The 25,035-nt window shown below is 53.5% G+C and overlaps 2 protein-coding genes across 7 annotated transcripts in view; one reads left to right on the top strand and one right to left on the bottom strand.

The window, feature by feature from the left end:
• Positions 1 to 17,600, top strand: part of CPNE2 (copine 2) — a 45,823-nt gene extending 28,223 nt beyond the window's left edge. Inside the window, exons 12-16 of the mRNA XM_038530985.1 lie at positions 1,615 to 1,669; positions 6,548 to 6,599; positions 8,198 to 8,331; positions 15,482 to 15,718; positions 17,043 to 17,600. Of these exons, the coding sequence (XP_038386913.1) occupies positions 1,615 to 1,669; positions 6,548 to 6,599; positions 8,198 to 8,331; positions 15,482 to 15,718; positions 17,043 to 17,150 (586 nt within the window). The 3' untranslated portion in view covers positions 17,151 to 17,600. The remainder of the gene's footprint in view (positions 1 to 1,614; positions 1,670 to 6,547; positions 6,600 to 8,197; positions 8,332 to 15,481; positions 15,719 to 17,042) is intronic.
• Positions 17,601 to 23,495: 5,895 nt separating this feature from the next.
• The window catches only part of PSME3IP1 (proteasome activator subunit 3 interacting protein 1), a 35,229-nt gene continuing 33,689 nt past the window's right edge, over positions 23,496 to 25,035 (bottom strand). For all 6 annotated transcript variants that reach the window (XM_038530984.1, XM_038530981.1, XM_038530980.1 and 3 more), the window contains one exon: positions 23,496 to 24,266. In XM_038530984.1, coding sequence (XP_038386912.1) covers positions 24,049 to 24,266 — 218 coding nt within the window. In that variant the 3' untranslated portion in view covers positions 23,496 to 24,048. The remainder of the gene's footprint in view (positions 24,267 to 25,035) is intronic.

The following is a 25,035-nucleotide window of genomic DNA, read 5'->3' as shown; positions in this document are numbered from 1 at the left end:
TTTGGGTTAAGGCGGGGGCAGTGGAAAGTCAGTGAAGGAAGGCTGTGTAGGGGGTGTGGCCTTGAAGGATCAGAAGTCACTTGAAGGTTATGGTGTTATAGCCACAGGTGGTGTTCGTTGGGACCTCCAGGCCAAAGGGTGGAATGGCCAGGAGGCCAAGACACAGGAAACAGGGGTACGAAGGTACAGGTGCCAGAGACTTGGCAGGAGCAGCATCAGGGTCCGGAATCCTGTGTACACTTGGCCTCCCTAGGAGAGGCTGCCTGAGACCAGGGTCTGACTTCCAGGGCTAAATGGGTGGCTGTGATCTCCAGCCACATTAAGAAAAGTATGGCACATAGAGCAAGGGAGGTGAAAGTCCCCATCTGCACAGGTGGGTGGAGGAGCCTGCTGTTGCCGCTCTGGAGTCCTCTGTATCCAGCTTCCCACTCAGTCCCTTTACTGAGCCTTCTCGTGGACATTCAGACTTAGCAAGGAAGAAGACCCTAGTGAGTGCTGGGCACCTGCCCCAGTCCGACTCCTCCGATACCCTTCCCCATCTCAGTGAGAGGCACCACCTCTCACCCAAAACCCTGCACTTTATCCTTCCCTCATTTCCCCTGTTCTTTCAGCAAATCCTTTCAAAAACGGTCTTGAGTCTGGCCCTTTCTCCCACCGCCACTGTTACCAGCCTGTAAACCACCATCCCCTCCTGTCCAGATCACTTCAGTAGCTCCTCACTGGTCTCTCTGCGTCTGTCCTAGCAGCTGGCAGTGTGTCTTCCACACAACAGCCAGGGGATTTCTCAATATATATACACCTCCAGTGAATGAACAGGTGAGACACGATCCCCATCCTTAGGGAGTTCACCCTCGAGGAGGAAGACTGGGAAAAGTCACTGGAGTTCTGAGAGGCCAGTTTACCTGTAACGCAGGAGCTACAAGAGCACCAAAGATAAGGATTCTCAGGTCTCAGGGAAATCCACAGAGAGAAGGAGCCGTTTGAATTGGGCTTTAGAGGATGTGTAGGAGTTTGCCACTGCTGGGGACAGGAAGTTCAAGGGGAGGCACAACATGATTGAAATTGCAGCAGGAGGGTGCCCTGTGTGTTTGGGGCACAGCTAGTGGTCCGTGGCCAGGGCTGGGGGAGTGGGGCTTGAGGGAGGCCCGGTGGAAGCAGATGAGAGTAGTAGGCTCTAGAGCTGGGTGATGAAGGGTCTTGAAGATATGCCAGGGTTCTCAGGAGAGTTTTTCCCAGCCATAAAAGGAAGGTTGAGAGACAGATAGTACCTTTCCATAACGACTGTGGTTTAGCGAATGCCCAAGGTCCCAGTTTGGGAAGGATCTAGAAGATGCACCCAGGCCCACTGGTTAGAAGTGCTATGATTGATTAGCCATGTCTGCCACAGATGTAGATGGGGGTCAAGCCTCACTCGCCAGGTGCTCAGAGGTGGTGTGAGCTCAGTACCTCATTCACACAGAGCTCTTTCTAGAGGTGCTGAGCTTTTTCCTTCTGTTCTTGGAGGTGTGTGAGGCAGGGTGGGCCCAGCCCTGGGTGGGGGCTGGGAGGGGTGAGGATGGACCGGTGAGGTCTCTGTCCCTCTCATGGTGGTTTTCTTCTCCTTTCTCTGATTAGTGATAAGATGTTTCCAGCTCTGGGCTTTGGGGCCCAGTTACCCCCAGACTGGAAGGTGAGTGGAGTTGGATTCTTTCCTTTTGGTCAAGATGGGATTTGTGTCTTATATGGCCTCTTGTGGGTCTACTTTGGAAGAGACTTGGGGCCCAGCCTCCCTGCCTTCTCTGCATTTACCCCAAACCCACACTCATTTCTCAGCCTGAACCTCACGTAGGCACTGGGGCCAGAAAAATGAGCGGGACTGTTATGGTCTCTGTCCCCTGGTACTCAAGTCAGGTGGGGAGGACAAGTAGGATGCCAGATTTGGCAAACAAAAATCCAGGACACCCAGGGAAGCCTGAATTGCAGATAAACACATTTCTGGAGAATGTCCTAAATATTATACTGGGACATATGTATACTAAAATGTTATCTGTTGTTTCCCTGGACTTCAGATGTAATGGGACATCCTGTATTCTGTCTGGCAACCCCAAAGATGGGCAGGGTCATCATTGCTGATATGGGGCAGCATGGGCCTGGGAGGAACCCAGAGGAGGGCCCCAGTCTGGCCTGGCGGTAGCAAGGAAGACTTCCTGGAGGAGGCAAGGTCTAAGTCAAGATAGGAAGGGAAAGGAGGAGTTTGCTGAGTGACTGGAGGTGGTAATGGGGCAGAGAGGGTGTTCAGAGCAGAGAACCTGTGCAAAGCCTGGGAGGAGGAGGGACAGAGCAAGGTGGAGCAACAGAAAAGGTGGGCATGTGGCCTCTCTAGAAATGATGGAGACAGACAGAGCTAGCCAGGAAGCCAGCCATACAAGGCCTCAGATGCATGTTAAACAGCAATGGGCAGCCACGGCAGGGTCCACATGGGGTGTTATCAGCCATTTGGCATTTTGAAGGCCCACTCTGGCTGCTGAGTGAGGGACTGGCTGGGTGCCGATGGGCAGGATGGAGAGATGATGAGAAGGAATGAGGTCCATTTTATGGGTGAAAAAACAGAGGCTCAGGTGATTTGCCCAAGGCCGTGTTTACATCAGGGAGCCCTGGATTCCAGCTGGGCAAATGGACTCTTAAGTTTATTCTCCGAATCTGCTTCCTCTCCAGTGAGAAGCCTGGGGATGTTGTGGGCACAGAGGGCTCAGCTTGTGCCCCTTCTTGTCTGTCCTGCTGTGCCACGTGCTGTTGCCAGAGTGAGCATTTTCCTCCCATCCTCTCTGGGTGGTGGTGTGGGGGGGGTACGATCTTCACCTCAAATTTTAGGGAGAGGCTCTGTGGCCTGCTAGCCATCGAGGGGTGGGGGCAGGATCCTGCAGGACCAAAGCTGGGCCTCCGGGCAGACAGTGATGCTGCAGGGGGTGGGGCAGGCTGGCGCAGCCAGGCCCAGCTTGAGCCCGTTGCTAGGACACTGGCCAGCTTGAAAGAACCCTGGCTGAATGAGATGTTTTCTCACTCAAAAGCCTCCTTGGAAATGTCACAGGGCAACTCTGGGGAGGCTTGGGCTTGCCAGGCTGGAGTGCCCGGTAGTGACAGGAGGGATGCCAGAGCCAGGCTGTGCGAGGGCAGATGGTACATCCCACCTCCCCTGTCAGGCCTGGCGCCTCCCAGCCCCTTATCTCCCTTCCATTCTGACTTGCCTTGCTCCTGCCACTTGAACCTTCTTTCATTCATTCCCGCCTCAGGGCCTTTGCACATGGCCTTCCCCTGGCCTGTTGCTCCTTTTCACTTTTTTCCCCACTATAGAGGTCAAGAGGTCATTCCCTCTGGGAGGCCTTCCCTGAGGGAGCTCATATGGGGCCCCACCTCCCGTCCCAGGCACTGTCCTCACAGAACTTATGGTCACCTCTGTATGTGTGGGTTTGCTGGTTTGTTGCCTCCCTCCAGAGCTTAACAGTCCAGGAGGGCCCCAGCTCCTGGCACACACTAGATGTGCACTACTTGTTTGCTGACAGAGTGAATTTGGGGCTTAGCAGCCTGAGGAGACAGAAATGCTGGTTCTGAGGATGAGAAACTGGAAGGAACATACGACTCAGCTGCTTGCCCTTGGGACCTTCATTCCACCCTAGTGCTGGGCTGGGTGTACCCAAAGAAGACCCCTGCCCTGGACAGTGGCTGAGGGACTTAGAAAGCTTTTCCCTGAGATGGCATGAAGCCTTGTTCATTTATAATGAGCCAGAGTTCATCAGATGAGGAAGGAGGAAGGGCCCATGCAAAGGTCTGGGGTGGGAGAGAGCATAGACTCCCCACTGTACAGATGGGGTAACTGAGACTTGGAGAGGACAGTCCCTCTGGGATCCCTGCAGCTCTCTCTCTCATGCTCTGCCCCCACCAGGGCCCCAGGGAGTAGTGTCTTAGTAACCCACTGCCCAGGGGTCAGGCTAGGTGGACACAGCACTGATTATCAGAAGGCAGCAGGGAGTCCCAGGGCAAAGACTATGGCCAGCAGGTCCCCAGGGGCCCCTAATCTGGCTTACGGCCTCCAGGAAACTTGTCCTATTAACTGGCATTTCCTAGGCCAACTAGGGTGGTGAGTGTGGGAGGGGGCTGGGCTGCTAGAGAGGCATGCACTTGTCTCCCAGATCTGGTCCTGGCTCTCTGCTGTGGCTCACTCATGTCACCTGGGCATTCCCTGACCTCATCTGAGCCTCTTTCCACCTGTGAAGTGGAGCTGCTGGAGTAGGTGACCTGAGAGGACCTCTGGGCTGGATGGGTGACCTTTATAGCCCCATCCACTTGGACCACCAGGTCCTCCCACAAAGGAAGTGCGGGGAGGGAGTGAGGAATGAAGAGGTTGGTGACCCAGAAAGCAGAATATTCCTCCATTCTTATCAGGAAGGGGTTTTCCCCCTTGGTCTTTAAAATCTCCTAAAATCTGATTTTTGCAGGAAGTCATTGGCCCAGGGAGGCCTGTTTCCTTGGCAACCATTTTGCTCTCTCAACCCCTCTGTATAAGCACCCCCCTTAATCTCTATAGAGGCTCATGGTGTTGCCATGGCAATGAGGACCTCCAGCCCCCCAGCTGGAGCCTAGACTTGGGACAGGGTGAAGAGAGCCCCAGGCAGGGAGAGGACCCCAGAGGGACAGCAGAGGACTGGCTCTATGCCAGCCCTTAGGGCAGAGGGAGCAAAGAACAGAAAAGCTGTTCTCTCCCCTGAACAGGGAAGGCTCTTCTTAGGCCACCTGCCCCCCACATAGGGCCTTGCTGGGGTGAACTGCCTAAGCTGAGTCTCACCCCTCTTGGCCCAGGAGGGCTCAGCAAGGCCAGGACTCCAACTCCCTCTCAAGACATGAGGGACTCAGGTCTTAGGCCTGTTCTTCTGTATGGTGTTGGCACCCAGTTTCCCCTCTCGGGGCCTCAGTTTGTTTACTTGTTGAATGGGCACATTAGACTTGCTGGGGCCTTCCAGCACTCACGTTGTCGTGTCTCAGAGCTAAAGAGTCTGTCTGGGAGTGTCTGTGCTCAGACAAAAGCTCTCGCCTGGCAGATATGTCCCTAGATCTCTTTGTCTTCCTAATTTAAAACCTGTGGGAGAGTGTTAGAAGATGGAGGAGGGTCAGTAAATATCCTCCAGCCTGAGAAGGTGCTTTCAGACCAAAAAACCCATGGAGCAAGCCACTCCATACCGTTTACACAGTTCACTTCAGGGTAACTTACTGTGGTGGGCTCTCCAGGCAGCATACAGCCATTCCCCATCCAGGCAGGATGGCCAGCCACAACACCACGCAGGGGGCATGGTGGTGAGCTCACAGGGTAGTTCTCTAGGGCGGCACCCTCTGTGTGCTCACCATCTCTACTGGTTAGCTGAAGTAGGGCCTCAGAACAGGCCCACCTGCATTCCCACATGGGCATAGATTAACCTCCATGGGGCCTAGAACACATAGCCCCCAGGGAGGTCATTGTGCAGACACAAACACAATGGGAGTCATTGTCAGCACTCCTATGGAGAGGAACACCTTCTGAGGTTAGTGGGTTCAGGGAAGGGGGCTCAGGAGGCAGCCTGACCTCAGTTCTGGTCCCAACTTTGTCCTTGGGTAAATGGAAGACGCTAGGAACATTCTAGACCATTCTGTGTCTCCATTTCATCATCGGGAAATGGGGTAGTAAGAGGCCTTTCCCCACTGAGTCATTGCCAGGAGTGAGGTGATGCCTGCAAAGCTCTGAATGTGGTGTGTGGCATGCAGGAGGGAAAGGGGCTCAGTGGGGATTTTGGCTGAGACCGCAGTGGGAGGGAGAGTGGGGACACCCCCATCTGAGCTCTGACCCCCTAAGGCCGCAGGTTCTGCAGCCACCACACTCCTGCTGCAGCCCTGAACCGTGTCTGGTTATTATTCCTCTGTGCTCCTGGGTCCGGGAGGGCGCTGGATGATCCACAGGGCTGGGATCTAGGTCTGGAGGCAGAGAAACAGAATGAGTCCCCAGGGGACCAGCACTAGCCCTCTCTGCCCTCCCCTCCACCCTGCCCTCTGGCCCCATGATGGTTCCTGATCCCCACCCAGTCCAGCCGAGCAGGTTGTCCGCTAACCCCCAGTTTGGCTCACTGGCATAACATGGGCTCCTCTGCTGGCACTCGTGCTAACTATGAAGTTAGGGAAAGCACTTGGGGCCCAAAAAAGTGGAACCTCAGTGATAGCATGTGACAAAAGGGCAGTCCACTTGGACTCCCCCCAGAGCTCTCTCTGTCCCACTCCTGGACTCTCTTAGTGGGGCAAGGAGGCAAGGCAGCCATCATGCCCCAGAAGAGATTGGGGCGATGTGCACCTATTACAAAGTGAGAGTAGTCAGGCAGGCATATCTGCAGGCGTCAGGCAGGTGGCTCCGCCCCAGCAGTGGAGGTGAAAGCAAAGCAGGTGTGTGTGTTGGGGGGCGGGGGGGGCGATCAATAGCCTTGGCCTGGGATGGGGCCTGGGCCCAGCTTTGGGGCCAGAAGGCTACCAGCCCAGCATTTTCTCTACATTTCAGGTCTCCCATGAGTTTGCCATCAACTTCAACCCCACAAATCCCTTCTGCTCAGGTGAGTGCCAAGCCTAACTGTATCTGCCCTGGGTGGAGGGAGGGGCAGAGTAAAGGTTTTGTCTCCCACCATCCCCTCCCCCTTATGCTTGCTCATGACAGGTAGGGAAGAGCTGGAGGTTGGAGTCAGGTGAGCCTGGATTCAGCACCAGCTGCTGCCCTTTCCTGGCTGTGTGACCTTGGAGGGATCACTGCACCTCTCTGGGCCTTTGCCTTGTCACCTAACCCAGGGAGTGTGATACCTGCTTAGCTCATCTCACTGGGTTGGCTAGGTGAGAATTAAGGGAAGTGTGGACAGGAAGCCCTGTGTAGAACAGGAGGAGGTAAGGGCAGCAAATTATATACTTGTCTCTCACCCCCCACCTGTCCTTGCCGGGAGGGCCCAGCCCTGCCCCACCCTGCTCCTCTTGTCTTCCACAAGGAGTCTTGGCACCCAAGGACTGAGGGTTGCCAGTGTGAGGGTTGGGGGAGAAAGGGGCAGGCAGTGAGTGCGGTACCTATGCTTACTCCTGCCCCTTCGGCCTCAGAGGATTTCTGAGCCCCCTGAATCAGTTAAGAAAGTATTGGAGGAGGAAGGAGGCTCCAGATGGATATGGAAGAGGGTGGACCCTGCCATCGTGAGACCCCAGCCTAGGATTTGGCTTGGATATAGCATCTGCCTTCCCTGGGGATTCCCAAAGCTGGGTCTGGTTTGTACTTAGAAGGGAAATGGGGATCCCTGGGTGGCGCAGCGGTTTGGCGCCTGCCTTTGGCCCAGGGCGCGATCCTGGAGACCCGGGATCGAATCCCACATCGGGCTCCCAGTGCATGGAGCCTGCTTCTCCCTCTGCCTCTCTCTCTCTGTGACTATCATAAATAAATAAAAAAACTTAAAAAAAAAAAAAAAAAAAAAGAAGGGAAATGCATCAAGTCACTGACTTGGGAATGATGCTGTGACTCAGAAACCATGGTCATCTGTTGGCTAGAAACAGCCCTGTACTACTCCTGGGCTCTCTAGTTTGGAGCAGGTCTCTAGACACTGTGTCCGAAATCAGGGTAACCAACCTCCTCTCCAGCCAGAGGCCTCCTGGATAGGACCACAGGGCTGTGGGATATTCTTAGGCTCATAATGATGGCCATTTACAGAGCACCTACTGTGTGCAGGGGCTGTGCAAGCATCTCTGTTCCCCCACTGAGGAACCCTCAGCAAAAGCCATAGCATGTCCAGAATGGGCCTCAAGATGCCTGGCTGCCAAGTCCCTTCTCTGGACTTGAGTCCCCGTTGGGCCCTCTCCTGCCAACCGCCCAAGAGTGAAGATGATCAGTCCTACTGACAAGGAAACAGGCTCAGAAAGATTAAACAGCTTGCCTCAGGTCCCACAGCTGAAAAGTAACAAAGGTGGAATTCGAACTCAGGTCTGCGTGGCTCCATATTCAGGGCCCTTTGCTTTATGCCATCTTGGCCCTGCCCTCTGGGAGCTTCCGGTCTCATAGGACCCACACTGGCCACTGTAGTAGTATTGGGGGTCAGCGGGAATAGAGGTATAGGTCTGCAGATGGGATGAGGGTGGGTAAAGGGTCAGCGGGCACCAGGCTGATGTAGTCCTGTCCCCGAGGCAGGTGTGGACGGCATCGCCCAGGCGTACTCGGCTTGTCTGCCCCACATCCGCTTCTATGGGCCCACCAACTTCTCTCCCATCGTCAACCACGTGGCCCGGTTTGCGGCCCAGGCCACACAACAGCAGACGGCCACGGTGAGTAGGCCCCCACCAGTGTGAATGTGCAGGAGACGGCTGGGCCCTCCTTGGGGCCAGACTGAGTCCGTCCCTACTCCACCCACCCCCTTGGGGCTGGTGAGCTGGGTAATTCTGCCTTCCCTGCCTCAGTTTACCCACAGATATGGTAAGGGGATTGGACCAAGCTCAACTTGATGGGTCCTGGCTCTCTGGAGCACAGACGTGAGAAAGACAGTGACTCCGTTCATGCGTAATAGGAAATTGTGCTGTGATCACTGGGACGCACCCCCCTGGGCAAGGGTATTCCTTATTCCCAGGGTACATGGAAACCAAAGGACGGTGGTCCCTGTAGCCCTAGAGCTGACCCTCTGGGCCACTGTCTAGCCCTGGCCCAGTGCCCGGCAGGAGGCCCTGGCTACTGTGTGGCATCTGGACCAGGGTCCTCTCTCTGCCCTCTAGCTCCAGGCCTAATGCCAAGGTTGGGGTCCCCAGGGGTCACCTTGTCCGCTTCCCCCACTTGACTGTGCACATGAGTTGGGAGGTTGTCTCCCCCTGCCCTAAGAATGGTGCCATGAGCAGCCCTTCCCAGGCCATGTCCCCAGTCCCACTTGTCAGCGTCAAGCCAAGGCTGGAGTAACTGGATTTGCAGAACCTGGGCTGCCACCAGGGAGACCTAGATCTGCCTCCTGCCTGGCCCTTCCCCCAGGAGGCCTTCATAAGCCTCTCCCCTCTCTGGGCTTCCCTCTGGGAAATGAAGAGCCATTGCATGTGCTAAAGTCCCTTCTAGACTGTCCCTTTCGTTCTACCTCCAAAAGGTCATCTCGACTTGTCCCTCTCATTGCCAAGGGCACTGGCTTCTGTCACTGGATACACTCTCACACTGTGGTCCCTATAAGCCCCTCTCCCCCCTGGGGTCCTTTTAAGGGCACATGCTTGAGCCTGCCATTCTCTAGGCCCTCCCTCCCTCCCTCCCCTCCTACCCACCTTCCCCACCTTCCTCCCCTTATGATCCTACCACCAACCTTGTTCCTGCCTCTCAAACACATAAGCTTGTTCCCCTCACAGAGCCTTTGCCCAGGTGACTCTGCCTGGCTGGTTCCACCCATTCCTCGGTGTCCCCTCAGATGCCACCAGCCCACCCCTTTCTGTTTATTCTCATCTGGACTCTGAGGATGGCAGCAGCCATCCATTGTGTGTCTCCCTATGACTCTCAGCCCCACTGACCGGGCCACTGTCCCGTGTTTGCCATCATCTGGCCTGTGACAGATGCTCAGCATGCCTGGAGATAGATAAATCTGTCGGCCCTGCCGTGGACTGTGTGCTGTGCAAGGCTCAGGAGGCAGAAGGAGGTGACTCAGCCAGGGCCTCCCCCACAGGGAAAGGGACCTGGTCCCACTGGGACCACCAGAGGAGTGAGACACTGACCTCGTTACTAGGGAGGCAGAGAGGTTGGCTTCCGGGAATGGTGGCAAACACAGAGGAGGTAGAGGTTAAGAGAAGAAAAGAGGACACCAGGGCTGGCCTGGGACAGGGTGGGGGTGGCAGGACAGCAGGACATGGTCTAGTTGTTTGGGAGGCAGAAAGAGGCTCTCAGGCTGCCAGGGTTTGAATCCTGTCCCCACCCCTTCCTCACTGTGACTTGGGTAAATCATGTAACCTCACTGAGCCCCCATTCCCTTGTTTATATGATTAGAATACTCATAAGACCTACTTTGAGGAGATAGTGTTCAGGTTAGACAAGATCGGGTAACGCTGCACCGAGAGAGAACTAGAGAGGATGAGGAAGGACGGCAGAGTGGCCTGCAGAGGCCAGGGAGGGCAGGAAGGAGGTCTGCGTGGGGGAGAACAGGTGGTCCCAGGCTCCTCTGCCTCTAGGGGCAGGATCTGCTCTAGTGCCAGCCCTGCCCGGCCACTGGGACTGAGGGCGTGAAACAAGCCCCCCTTCTGCCCTGGACCTATTTCCTTTATGAAATGGGAGAAGGGAAGCCCCCTCACTCAGGGTGCTGTGAGGATCTGGGGCAACCTGAATGGGACAGCAACCAGGGAAAGGCCCAGGAGGGGCTACTCTTTAATTCCTGGGGAGCGGGTGCAGGGTGAGAACTGCTTGGGGGTCAGTTGAGAGGCAGGCCCCGGGCTTGCACCATCAGGATGCCTGTGGTCAGTTAGCCAGGCCATTATCCCGCCCAGCCTATTTTCCGCCTGAGCCAGCTTTGAAAGGGATGGGAAAAAAAGGCCTGCGTTCTTGTTTAAAAGGAAGAAACACGGTGTGGTAGCAGGAATGAAGCCAGTGTCTTTGCCAGGCAGAGCCAGGGTAGGACAGGGCAGGAGCTGTGGTGCGGGGAGGAAGGTGCCTGTGCCCACTAGGTGTGCAGGGGGCTGGGCCCAGGGCAAGGCCAGGAGGGTAGCTTTGTGTTCTGGGGAGAGACTGCTGAGGACTCCCCAGAGCGGGGAACTTGGCCTTTCTCTGCCCAGTCCTGATCCTCTCAGTGGCCCAGCCACTTGTAGTTGGCTCCCCGGTGATCTTGAAGCAAGGATTTGGTGCTTTCAGTGCCCCAGCTACTTTTGTCCAGACCTGGGCCTTCCAACCTGGGAAGGCAGCCCTCTTGGGGCACCCCTTCTCCCCCTGCGTGTGACTTGGGCCACCTACCAGAAGGAGTGGGGACGGAGTCTCTCAGCCCCTCGCCCTGATGTCTAAACGGACAGATCCCTCCGCCTCTGGCTTACTCTACCCCACATCTCATCATGCACCAAAAGTGGCATTGCCTGATGGTTCACCCTCTAGCTCGAGGCCCATCAACCCTGTTGAGACCCCAGCTCCTCCACTGCCTGGCTATGTGACCCAGGGTAGGTTGCTGAAGCTCTCTGAACCTGTTTCCTCACCCGCACCGTAGAGGTGCTGGACCAGTAGCTGCCTTCTAGAAACAGGATTCCACCAGCTTGGCACGGGAATTGCTCAGTACGGTGCCTGGCACACAGGGAGCACTCGGTAAGTGTGGGTAGCTGAATCTTCTAGGGCCGCCTCTGGATGACACTGGGCACACTGAGACCCAAGGCAAAGAGAAATAATTTGTGGATTAAGTGCTGCTTTTAGACAGCCATGTGGGGTGGCGGGGAGCAGCACTTGGTGTGGCTTCACCTTTCCTACCCCCAGACATCTGCACACACATGCACGCCCACGAACAGGAACTGGAGAGCAGGTGGCGGGAGGCATCGCTCTAGGCAGGCCTGCACTCTCCCATTCATGCACACAACCCATCTTTCCGGAGCATATTTCTGTGCTGCGCTGGGAAGACCATGCTGCACGGCCCCTGCCCTCCCAGGGTCTGCAGTCTAGGGGGGAGCCTGGCCTGGAAACAGCAGCTGTGACTCAAGGCAATTGAACCCGTGGGGACAGAGGTCCAGTATCCTAATGGTGGCTCCTAATACAGAGGGCTCAGGGAAGGCTTCTTGGAAAGTGGTGTTCTAGGCTGGGACGTGGAGGATGCTTAAGAGTTAGCTACGTAAAAAGTGTGTGTGCACACGTGTGCGTGTCTGTCTCTCTGTCTGTGGAGTGCTCCAGGAAGAGAGAACAGCATATGCAAACACCAGGAGGCATGGTGTTAAGACATAAGAAGTGGTGATGTTAGAGGGATGAGTGCGGTAGGGGAGGGCCAGCTACCACAGGGCCTTGGAAGGCAGTGAGTAACCTGGATTTTCTCTTGAGGGCCATGGGGAGCCACTGAGGTTATTAGGAGGTTGAGAAGGAGCTAGGGGACCCCCATCCTTCCCTCTGCCCTATAAGCCCTGGGTCTCGCTGTCCATGGCCCATTCCTAGTTGGCTACCTAGGTGTCTGGTGCCGAGTGGAGGGGGAGCTGGGACAAAAGACCTTGGGAATTTCTTCCCACCCCAAGGGTCTTTGACAGCCAACTTCCAGAAATAAGCCAGGGAGCAGCTTCCCCAGACTGCTTGGACTGTTGTGGTTGATTTCTTATAAATCTGATCACATGCTAAATGCTTTAGGGGAAGTAGCTATTTGCCATCCCAGAAGCCTGAAGAACCTCTGGGTAGAGACAAAAGATACTCCATCCTTGAGCTGGGTTGGGTGCTTCAATTTTCGGTTGGACCTGATGGTGACTGGCTGTGTTTCTGGAGCAGGGACAGGGTGCCAGACCTGAGAGATGCAGAAGAGAGTGCAAGGGGCTGCCTTGAGGAGCACTCAGGGTGTGGGGAGGTAGAGGAGTATCCAGAGGAGACCTCCCCAGGGGTTAATGCTGGCAGGGGAGGCGGAGCTTGAGGCTGGAAAGGGCCTTCCACCTGCTTGAGACAGAGATGTAGATGCTCAGATGGGTCTTGGAGCTGTGGCTGGAAGGGTATGCCAGGCAGGAGGAGGGGAACCAAGAAGGGTGTGGAGCACTGTGAAAGTTTGAGGGCAGGGGAGACCAGGGTTGTCTGTGGGGACAACAGAGCCTTTCCCACCTCCCCCTGCCCAATTCTGCCCTTCGTTCTCCTCGTCCATAGCCCCCTCCCATTTCTGTCTTGGGGTGGGGGGGCTGCAGTGGAATATAGAGGCTTCTGGACAACCTTGGCTCTGTCTGGGGTGGGCGAGAAGTGCAGGACTTGTTAGCTACATGTCCATTGCCAAGGCTAGCCCAGCTGGGCAGAAGCTGAGTTCGGGCACATGGTCGCGCGTATTGTAGCTGACTGCACAGGAGTGAGGGTTAATGTCCAGTGCTGTGGCTCTGGCTCTTTCTGGGCTTCTGAGACATTCGGGATGACAATGAGGCAAGAGGGCTTGGAAAGCTCCTGCATACCAGGGTGCATTATTAGAGAGGCCAGGCCACAAGAGGGGGGTAACAGAGGGAGGACACTGTGGAAAGAGCCCCAGCTTTGGAGACAGCCAAGCTTTTGTTTGAATCTTAGACTGTATCGGTTCCCAGCAAGTCACTGAATCCCCTCTCAGCCCATTTCCTCATTTCTAAAACAGGAATCACAGCGTGAGGATAGCAGGAGGGTCTATGCATTGTAGTGTGTAGTGAGACACTTTCTCACCCTGTCGGCTGGTGCCTGAGGTCCTGCAGGAACCCAGACCTGTGTATGCCCACCTCCCTGGGAAGAAGGCTCCAAGGCCTGGGGGGACCCAGGCCTGAGGCTCCAATCCCCTCGATGTGTGGCTGACTCACGGGAGAACTAGGAGGGCTGCATCGGGAGGGGCGGGGGTGGGAGACCATCCCACACCAAGTGGGAACCTGTTGACTACACCAGGCATTCTTTCCCTCCTCCTTGCCAGGACCTTCAGCGCCTTCCCTCCTGCCAGCTTAGGTGCCCTGGAAATCCTGCCCTGGACTTTCTGGCGGGATGGAAGTGCAGTTAGAGAGCCGCTTTTGGAAGGGATGGTAGAATGATGGTGGGCTGTGGGGGGGCCAAGGGTATAAATAGGCCTATAAGGCCCCCCAACCATAGGAAGGGGGGCTGACAGCCGCTGCCCTCCACTGCAGGGATCCAGGCTGCCATCTCCATAGCAACAGGTATCCCCAGCACAGAGGGCTTGGTCTCTTAAAGACACAGTGCAGGAGGTGCTACACTGCCACTCCTGCTGGGAGCAGAGGGGTTAGGATGGCAGGTCTGGGCCTCCAAGCAGCTCACCTGCTCCTTCCATGGCTGTGTGGGGACAAACAGAAGAGCAGGGCATCCTAGGGGGCTGAACTTATAGCCTCTGTATGTTCCCTAGGGAGCAAATGGCTTTGCTGGGTGAGAAGGTGGCCAGGTGCTGACCTAGGTCTGGCTTGGTTCTGCCCTCCAAGACCTTGACTGGTTTGGGCCCCTCTTTCCTTTTTTTTTTTTTTTTAATTTAAAATGTATTTATTTATTTATTCATGAGAGAGAGAGAGAGAGAGAGAGAGAGGCAGACACACAGGCAGAGGGAGAAGCAGGCTCCATGCAGGGAGCCCGACCTGGGACTGGATCCCGAGTCTCCAGGATCAGGCCCTGGGCTGAAGGCGGCGCTAAACCGCTGAGCCACCGGGCTGCCCGCCCTCTTTCCTCTTTTGAGACCCAGAAAATCAGACTAGAAGGCAAACACCTCAATATTAGGGCCATGTAGGGCTTTCTGTTTACTGATAGGGAAAACTACATTCAAAAAGGGAACCAAAGGGTGCTGACAGAACTGAGTTGACACTAAGGCCTCGGCCTGCTTGGAATGTGGGGGCCTCCACCCAGACCATCCCCTGAGCCTTCCCGAACCTCATGTGCCCACCCTGCCCCCGTTCACAGTTTCTGCTATGGCTGTGCATCCCCAGACTAATTATTCAGTATTTTTAGTAATTTGATAAAGAAACTGTAGAGCCCACTGTAAGTGAAAAGTTACCACTTGCCATATATACAGAGTAATGGTAAAAATAAACACAGCAGACTGTCTGGTACTGAAGTCTAGCTAGACTGTGGTCCCCTGAAGCTCTGTGCTTCCCACCTGTGAATAAGGAGGGTGAGCAAATGACAGGCCTTAAAGGCAGACTAGAACCGAACAGAGACTGTCCTGGGTACACTTTGTGCAGAACTAGTACTGTGACTCGATGCTGTGTGACTCCAAGTCCACTAAACCGGCAGCAGAATCCTACAGTCCCAGAAGCACTGGCCTGGTGACCGGCAGGCTATCTGAGGCCCGCTGTGCTGACAGGGAAGGAGCAGGTTGTAGGTATTTGGTGTGGGTGGAGCAGAGAAGGGGAGGCTGGTCCCCGAGTCATCCGGAACATGCCTCCTTCCCCAGCTGTGGGCCTGACTGCCGGGAACGCACTTAACCACCAGGTCACAGAGAGCTGCCGTGAGGCAGGCATGTCCTAAGGGGTACAGCAACTCTCACCTTGCAGATGCAGAAGCCGAGACATGACAACTTCAGTCAGTTGCCCAGAGTCCCACAGCACAATGCCTGGCAGGGCTGGGCCTGGAGTTCAGGACTCTGAGCTGCAGAGTCTGAGCTAACAGCCAGGGCAGGAGGAAGAGAGCAGTTTGTGCTTGGGCTGTGAACAGGCCAGGGTTTACCCTGTAAGGGTGGGGTGCTGAGGCGGAGGGGACTGGGATTTGGTTACAGCTGGGAAGAGGAGTGGCCTTCCTCCCAAGGGTCAGGGTGTTTTGGGGGAGGCGGGGGAAGGGGGACCAGAGGCTTCAGAGCACCTGGCTGTGTCCTCTCCGCAGCAATATTTTATCCTCCTCATCATCACGGATGGCGTCATCAGTGACATGGAGGAGACACGCCACGCCGTGGTGCAGGCTTCCAAGCTGCCCATGTCCATCATCATTGTGGGCGTGGGCAACGCCGACTTCGCCGCCATGGAGTTCCTAGATGGGGACAGCCGCACACTGCGCTCCCACACAGGGGAGGAGGCAGCCCGTGACATTGTGCAGTTTGTGCCCTTCCGAGAGTTCCGTAATGTGAGTGTGGGCCTGGTCTGGGAAGGGGGCGCTTGGGGGACCCCAGTGACTATAGCTAATAAAGATGAAAGTCTGCCTAACCTGAGGCTCCTCTACACACTGCTCCATTGACTGTGTGCTGCCTGAGAGCCTGCCCCCAGATGAGGCCCTACTGGCTTCAGCAAGCTCATGGAACCCAGGGAGTAGTGCTCAATCCAGACTGGGGCTTCAGGACAGGGTTTCATGGAGGCCCTGCCCTCCAACGGAGGTTCTGAACCAGAAGTTGGAGTTATCCATGCAGGGCAAAGCATTCCAGGCAGACTGGCGGATGGGGCGGGGGTGGGGGGGGGGCGGGGGGCGGGACTTGGGACGTGTTGCTGAGAGCAAAGACCCAATGGTGAGAGAGGCTTTCATGATAGTCACACCTCAACCAGTCTCCTTCACAGATAGGAAGCAAGGCCCGTCTTAGGATCCGCAGACACTGGTGGTCCCACCTTGTCCCTGGAGGTGGCTCTGGGCCTATCTGCAGGTGACCCCAGGGGTGCCCACAGGTCATAGCCCTGGCACCTGGGCCCACCAGGATCCCAGAGGGAGCAGTCTTAAAGGCCACCCCTGTACTGTCACCCAGGGGCCCAACTCTTATTTAACCAGAAGCTTACTGCATGGCCTTGGGCAAGTCCCTGACCTCTCCAGACCTTGGCTTCCTTGGCCATGGGGCCTCGTGGGGTTCTGTGGCTCTGATCCTACAAGCCAGTCCTAGGAAGAACTTCTCACTTAGTTTTATACCCATTGGTGCTCACAACTCTGCCCGGTGCCCTCTGAGTTTGCCTGAGACGGTCCAACTCCTTCCTCTGGAGCCTTAGCTTCCTGAGGACTGATGCCAGGCCTCAGCACTGCCATTCATGCCCAGGACACTGAGCACCTCCCCACAGCTAGCCTGTGGCTGAGCATTCAGCAGTGAGCCAGACAGTCCTGGCCCATTTATACAGGCTGAGAAGGTGCTCAGAAAATGTCTGCCAGGTGAGTAGGCTGTGCCACTCCTCTCCACTGTCTCTTTCCCTGAAAAGCCTCCCACAGACCAGTTCATCCTAAAATGTGACTCCCGGGCCTCTCAAAGTGCTCATTGTAGGAGTTAACTTCACGTAAAGGAAAGCACTACTTGTAGTGGAATTTCAGGCCCCGGGCTGAGACAAGGGACACGAATTATAGACAGTCGTGGTCCTCAGCCCTGATTTTGTCCCTTGGGGACACCTTCTCTCACTGCTGTCTGGGCATGGTGCCCCTTGCTACTTTCTTCCAGTAACTCTTCCTCTCTTCCCTCTCTACCTCACCCTCGGCCCCGCAGGCAGCAAAAGAGACCTTGGCCAAAGCTGTGCTGGCGGAACTGCCTCAACAAGTTGTGCAGTATTTCAAGCATAAAAACCTGCCCCCTACCAACTCGGAGCCCGCCTGAGCACCAGCCTGTGTCCAGCAGCAGCATGCCGGCTGGGCCTCCCGCCCTCTCCAGGAACGTGCACGCTCACCCTGCTTCCTCGTGGGTGGCCTTTTTTTTAACCGATCCACATTTTTATTTTTTACAACCAGACCTCCACCCCCAACTTCCCCCAGCCCAGCTGGGCTTCCTTTGTTGGAGTCGACTGATGATGCTTCTGGGCCAAACTGGCTTCCTCCCTACCCTTAAGTATTGAATGTACTTTGTATAATTTTAGTGGAATTATTGTTATTAAAGAGAAAATTTTTACAATCCTAACAGGCTTTTTCCAAGTAACTAGCTGCAGACCCTGAAAGACGCGTGTCCCCAGTGCATACATTGTGTCGTTGCCTGCACCTACTTCCTGCTGTTTTTATACTGTGACTGTGTTCTATTTGTTATACTCAGGGTAATAAAGCAGTTTCAGATGTCCCTGTGTCAGCTCCTTCCTTGGCCGGGACCTGATGGGCTCACTGATCTGGGGAAGGAAACCTAAAAACCTCTTTCCCCCAGCAAGTTGGTGCAATCGTTTCTACCTGGGGGCACTTGTTCCCTGCAAACAATAATAGCTGTTAAACGGGCACAGAACTTGGTACGATGCACATGCTCAATAGGTATTTGTGGATGGATAAAATTCCCCAAGCCACCACCAGCAACTGTAGCCCTTGCAGAGCCTACACCAGTCCTGGAGTCCTCAGTCCAGCCACTGCATGGCACCCCACCTTCCTCCTCTTACTCTACACTCTGTCCTGAGGTGTACACATACAGGTTAGCCATCGCTGCCACCCGTTTGCTCCTCTCACAGGCCTCCCAGGCATTGGGATATGTATGCTCTGTGGTCTGCAGTATATGAGAACCTCTTTGCCCACAGGACACTAAGAAGGGTAGCTTGTGTCCCTGCTGACAACTATCGTTCGTTTCTAGAGCATACCTCGCCCTGGCTCAGGCCCCACTTCATGAAGCCAACCAGGGTTCACTCTCAGGGTCCTCCCAATTCTCTCCTCTCCTCCACATAACACAACCTTCTCTCTGGTCTACCTCCCCCCTTGGAGTTTCTGTTAGCCCCCATGCCATAGGCTTCTATGTAACCAGTAACAACCAACAGTTCTACTAAGGGATATTTCTGGCTCCACATTACAAGCTTTATAGGCATAATCTTGATAACCCTTCCAAAAGCCTATAGCCTCTGCCTATGCCCATTTCCGAGATGAGGAAACAAGCAGAGAAACTAACCAGACCCATTAGAGGCAGAGCCAGAACTTACATCCAGATCTGCCCCATTCCACAGCCCATACTTCTTCCACAGCACCTTCCTTTGACTCTGGCAAGGGAGTCTACTCAAGCTGCTAATGAATTTGTCCTTTCTCTCCCCTGAGCCTGGGAGGTCTATGACCTTGACCTACTCCCAGGACAGTCATTCTCACTGGGACCCGCTAGACCCAGGCATGCACCAGACAGGTTCCTACCTCCAGGTGCCTGGCAGGCTCAGGAACCAGTGTATCTGGTGAGAGTGAGGGAGAGGTTCATCCTGAGCTTCTGATGCTCCTGCTGGTTCTGTGGACACCAGAAGTCAATTGAAATATTCTTTAGGGGTACCTTCACTTTGGAGAGGGCTGCAGGACTGCGTGGAGCCCCGTTTCCCCAAGGACCTTTGGGAATCACCACATAATGGCCCAGGGGCCATTGGATGGAATCCCAGGACAAGTGCATCTGGCTCCTTCAGTTTCTGCCTAAACCTTGCTTCGGCCACCTGTAAGACTGGGTGTTAGTCAAAACAATAACACAAGTCTGCTTATTTGCTGTTCAGTAGCTCAAGTGAGTCTAGCTGGATGTCTCATCCCCACCCATCCTGGAATAATCTGTCAAGTTCTGCAGTCAAATACTCTACTCCTGAGCTATACCCCCTAATCTGTCAAGCTGTGATTGACCAGAGGTCTCTAAAGGGGAGCAGCCTTCTCGTCCCAGCCCTACATCCCTTCCTTAGCCCTCACAGGATAGGTATACTGTGGGGGACCACTTCTCATGCAGACCTCTCCCTTACACCTCTCCATGGGAGGAATTTGCCAGACCAGTAAAACTGGGGAAGATGGACATATGGGGCCATGTTATGGTCGAGTCCCCGCCTTGTGCTGGGGTCCATCCCAAATGCTCAAACTCTTATGGACCACCTACCTCAAGTGTGGTGGCCATGGCCCTCACCTCTAGGCTCTATGGGAGGAGACCCCAACATCTCTTGTTTCTTCCCCCTTCTCTGCTCAGGTTGGGTGGATCAGTCAAGCAAGCCCTCTCCCAATGGACTCAAGTTCACAGGGGAAAGGAATGCACCCAAACTCCTGACCAGGTCCAATCACCACTTAAGAAAAACAAAATAAGTCCTGGCATGTAATGTACAGCATGGTAACTATAGTTAATAATAATATTATACTGTATATCAAGAAAGCTGCCAAAAGCATAGATCTTAAAAGTCTCATCACAAGAAACATGGATGGACAATTTTGCAACACATACAAATACTGAATAAACTATACACCGGAAACTAATGTCAATATCTCAGTAAGGGTGTCTGAATGGCTCAGTTGGTTAAGAGTCTGCATTTGGCTCAGGTCATGATCCCAGGGTCTTGGGATGGGTCCTGGGATGGAGCCCCGCATCAGACTCCCTGCCTCTCCCTCTCAATCGCCCTGCCACTTCCCCTGCTTGTGCTGTCAATAAAACCTTTAAAAAAATAAAACTCAATAAAAACAAATGGAGCCTTGGTGATGCTGATTCTTGGCACATGGGTATAGCAAGCTGAAAAGTGAACGTGGAAATTGAAAAGATCCTTTCACCTTTGCATCACTACTGCCGAGGCCTGGGCAATAGCATTTGTTTAAAAGTTTCACTAAAACCATAGAAAGCCAGACTTAAAGGCTCTAATTAAAATTCTGGTTCTGTCAACTACCTGTGCAACCTCAGGCAAGTCACTAAACCACTATGAATTTCAATTTTCTCTATAAAAGGTAGAGAAGGGCTGCTTCACAGGACTTTTTTTTTTTTTTTAGGATGAAAGACACTGCAGTCTGCAAAAATAATCCACAAATGTCCCGAACAGTGCCAGGCACACACATAGCAGGCCCTCGGTACGGAATGAGTGAATGCAACAAATCCACATAAGGCACAATTATGTGCTTATTACTGAAATAGTAAGGGTGAGGCCCAGCCAATAGCTCAAGGTGATGGTTGTCTCTGGGTTTTGCTGCCCTTCTCTGTGAAGCTCTGAGGCTGGGCCACATCCTGCCTGTCACTGCTGTGACACTCCCATTCTCCCTAAACCATTGCTCCAACAGGTAAGGGAGCAAAATGCCAGCCCTTGCCAGCATCACTTTAAAGCATGAATGTGCAGCTGGCTTGTGTTCACCCTGTGACTACAAGGATGTTGCCAAGATTCTAGCCTCCCACTAAGCAGAACTTACATTCCATACTGTTATGCGTAAGTAGGCTGGGCACGCCAAAAAATCAAGACAAGACTCAGGTCCAAATGATGGTGCATTGCCACTGAGCTCTCCTTTTTGTTTTTCTGGAAGGGGCTTAAGACAACAGCTGAGCCATATACCCACGAGTAGGACACCCGAGCCAAGGAACCGGGTGTGCCTAAGCAATTAACATTTAGCTGAGAGGGAAGCATACAGCAGAAGCTGTTGGTTGTAGCTCTGACGACCAGATCTGACCCTTCATCATGTCAATGTTCTAGCTGCAACTGAGGAATGCCAGTAGGATGGGAAGACCCATCATAAATCACCACTAACAGAAGCTCTGGATACCCTACCCAGAAATGGAAAGCCAATAGTTAACAGGGCTACTGAGGATGGCTACTGTTACTGAGCACTCTGTGCCAGATCCCACACCAAGTACCTAATCCAGATTCTTTCACCCTCACTAGAAAGTTGGTATCATTATTCCTATTTATAAGGATGAAATGGAGGCCTAGAGAGATTAAGGACCTTGCCCAACTGACCCAGCTAGTAAAGGTCTGGTTCTAAGTTCATAACCACTACAGTATATCCAGGGAAGGGGGAACTATGCTTAGTTCCCAGGGAGAAGCAGAAGCAGTGAAGGAAGCCTTGGGCAAAAGCGGCTTGTCTTGGGTAGAAAGGAGGTAGCCAGAAGGGAAGAACAAGGTGGAGAGTGGAAGGAACAAGGATGCAAAGAGCTGGCCCAGGTCACCTCATTTGGGGACCAACTTCCAGTCTGAGGGACACCTGGGTGGCTCAGTGGTTGAGCATCTGCCTTCAGCTCAGGGTGTGATTCCGGGTCCTGGGATTGAGTCCTGCATCAGGCTCCTACGGCTATGTCTCTGTCTCTCTGTGTCTCTCATGAATAAATAAAATCTTAAAGAAAAAAAAAAAAAAAAAAAACATGAGCCTGAAGCCAGCTGGTCTCTCCTCCTTGGTCCTGAGACCAGGGAAGGCATATGAAAGCAGATTGCCAGTCACTTCTCCAGGTCCAGTCACATCACCTCCCCTGCTTTTTATGATGACAAATGGATATTTTGAATTTTATGCTTTCTCCCCACCAAAGTGGGTAACAGGGCTGAAAAGTAGAAGTGGTTCAGAGGGTATAGTGGGACACAGGATAGATAATCCAGAAAGAACTGGCAATAGGCTTTCTCCCCTGCCTGGTTTAAGAGCTGTACGAATACTACCACTCAGGACAATGCAATCAGTTTAAAGCAACTCCCCCATACACACTTTGTCTTTAGCCTTTACTACCTAGTTATAAAACCCCAATTAATTTATTAAGGTCCGAGGGCTGCACTTTAGGGATTAAAGCAGTCCCTGTTTTTCCTCTATCCTTCTTTGGGTTTGAACCACACTGTCTATACCAGATGCTTTTCAAGGCTGCTTCCTCTACCAAGGAGACCAGGTCCTGCCCTGCTAGTCACGGTTCTACAGGACGTGTGTCTCCATTCCTCTCCATACCTCTACACCATCTCCATTCCTCTCCATATCTCTACACCACCAGGAACAATGAACATGATGACAAGATCACCAATGACTCTCAGCCTCTCCTGTGACACCACAGATTAGAAATCTCCATCTGAGGAGCCTCAACTTTAATACAATCTAGCTGTTATAGTAGATGGGGAGGGAGGTGGGAATGCAAGATCCAGTAAGGGAAAAGCAAGATCTTGTTCCCTGACAGGTGGATTAGCTTTCAAGTTAATGTACAGTTTTAATCCCTATAACCTTTTTCCCCAACAAAAACAGAGGCCATGAGGCATAGTGATGGCTTAAAAGTCAAACCACATAGAGATGGTGACTCTGACTCCTCAGTCTGCCTCCAAAATGATACGAAGTTGCTCTGGTAAGTGCTGTAAGAATGACAGCACAATCGCAGGAACAATGGAGCAGAGAAGCAGAAGGTGCCTACACAGTTTTACCTAATGGTACTGTTTGTTAGGATGGAGCTGATATGGCTGTGCTGCCAGTCAGCAACAATTAGCATAAGTGGCCCTGGAAAAAGGAAGGATTTACAAGGCATCACTTACGGGTGAAGGGAAGCCACCATCTGCTACTGGGCACCAGAGTGTCACTGCACTGGAAGGGGAAAAGCAGTGGGTTGGAGGAGATCCAGGGGCCTCTCTGCCCACATTAAAAATGAGTAGCTGCTCTGCCTGCCAGCATCACAGTGTCAACACATTCTGTGTGTGTCTCTCTCTGTCTCACACCCAAAGAAGTAGAAACAATTGACGTAGGAGCCCAGAGGAAGAGAGAACTGTACAGACTCATTCTCCTGAAGCAGAGGAGCCTACGGGTTTTTTTGTTTGTTTTTAAAGCCCATGCCTCCCTCTATCCTTAAGGCCTTCATACCTCATCTCCCTCTGCCCTGAAGGGAGAGCCTCTGCCTCCCTTTGCCTGCCTGCCTTCTCTGTATCTCTAGGTCTTGGCTGCTCACAGCCTTGAAGCTGCCCTGTGTGGGAAGGAAGAGGAGCAGGGGGGAGGAAAGGACAGGGCAGCACCTTTGGGCCAGAAAGGGCTCCCACAGTTAGAAGCCCCAACTATAAACGTACCAAACGGAGAGGGGCCTCGACACAGCAGAGTCGAGTCAGATAATGCAGATGTGTCCCAATGGTTGGCACTCAGGATTCCAGATGCTACTAGAAATAGGTCATCTTGTCTATATCCCTACCAGCACTTCTGCTTTCTGGCCATGATGAAATAAGATCTATGTTTGTCTCCTTAAGGTTTAGGGTCTTAGGTGGCATTGAATGGGGGGAGGAGAAGGAGAAGGAAGAATAAAGAAAAACTTCACAATGAGTGACAAGCGTTAAGTGACACCCCCGGCAGATGTAGTTTATAATCTTTACTTAATCACACAACATCAAGAATTGGTTAGTTCCAAAGGAGCGCACCAGTTCATCACCTGGGCCCCTCCTCCCCCCACCCCCTGACATGCTCCACAACGCAGTACAACCACATGGTGTGTTCAGCTAGAATCGAAAGTTTAAATGATACCTGTCCAATAACTGCCCTTGCTTCTCTGTGCTGTCGGGCAAGAAAAAAAAAAAGAAGAAAACAAGAAGCAACACAATCCAAACACTTGGCACACCAGCGGGTGCCTGTGTTCCCAGGGCATTTTCAGTGGAATTTCTGCTGAGCCCGGGCCCCCACCGCAGCAGTGAGGAAGGAGGTGGCAGGACAGGTTTGGACATCTGCACTGGAGTAGAAAGAAACCAAACACAAGCTGGGCCACAGGTAGATTCTGGCACACTTTTAGATAAGGTTAAAAACGTCATGGTGTGCACAGGAAGCGGGCAAAGGAGTTCCGAGGGAGGTAATACCCGGAGGCAGAACGAACCATCCGGTCTACTCTTGGGCAGGAGCTCTGAAGGACACAGGAGCTAGGGGGCCTCGAGGAAGGTGTTGGTTCGGAAGATGGAGGAGACAATCTTGCCAGTGGCGTTGATAGTGCCTTCACTGTCTGAGCTGGACTCAGAGTCACTGCTCCCGGAGTAGGCGCCCAAGCCTGGGAGGATGCCGATGCAGACTGCAGCGGACGGGCAGTGGATGGAAGGGGCACTCAGGGATGTGCTGCCAAGAGACACGCAGGACGGGGCTTCTGCAAGACAGGAGGAAGGGCTGTGATTTCACCACCTTTCCCAGAGCTGGCAGCGTACTTTCCATGCACCAGGCACTTCACGCACTTCACCCGGCGCTTTACAGTGAAGGCCTGACCACTGTATGAAGGCAACACTACTGGCATCCACATCAGGTGGCTCCATGCCTTTTTACCATTGCAAAAACTGAAGCCATGCTCAGAGAACATTTTAAGATGGTGCAGAATGTGACCAAGTGGCTAGGGTTCTTTCTGTCCTGGGAAACCCAGAGCCACTGCAGTACCTCAGGGATGGGAAACGCCTCAATCTAGGGAATGTGGGGACTTGATGGTGAAAGGAAAAATTAAGGCCCCTACTCCACCTTTCTCATTGCCTCCAAATGTTTCCAGCCTCAATCACTACGACAACCTGATGTGTAGGTAACCTCCATTTTACTGTGGAGGGAAGCCAAATGACTAGGCCAAGGTTAAAGGCCAGTTAGAGTAAAAAATGTTAAACCAAATAGGAATCAAAAAAATTGGGACACCTAGGGGATCCATGGGTGGCTCGGCAGTTTAGCGCCTGCCTTCAGCCCAGGGTGTGATCCTGGAGTCCCGGGATCAAGTCCCGCATCGGGCTCCCTGCAGGGAGCCTGCTTCTCCCTCTGTTCTGTCTCTGCCTCTGTCTCTCTCTTTCTGTCTCTCATAAATAAATAAAATCTCAAAAAAAAAAATTCAGCATTTGAAAAAAGCATAAACTTGGGAGAATAAACAATCTATAAGGAGGTAACGT

Source organism: Canis lupus, chromosome 2 (genome assembly GCF_011100685.1).
Source record: "Canis lupus familiaris isolate Mischka breed German Shepherd chromosome 2, alternate assembly UU_Cfam_GSD_1.0, whole genome shotgun sequence".
NCBI lineage: Eukaryota > Metazoa > Chordata > Mammalia > Carnivora > Canidae > Canis > Canis lupus.
The sequence above is the reverse complement of the archived record's forward strand: the minus strand, read 5'-3'. Positions and strand labels throughout refer to the sequence as shown.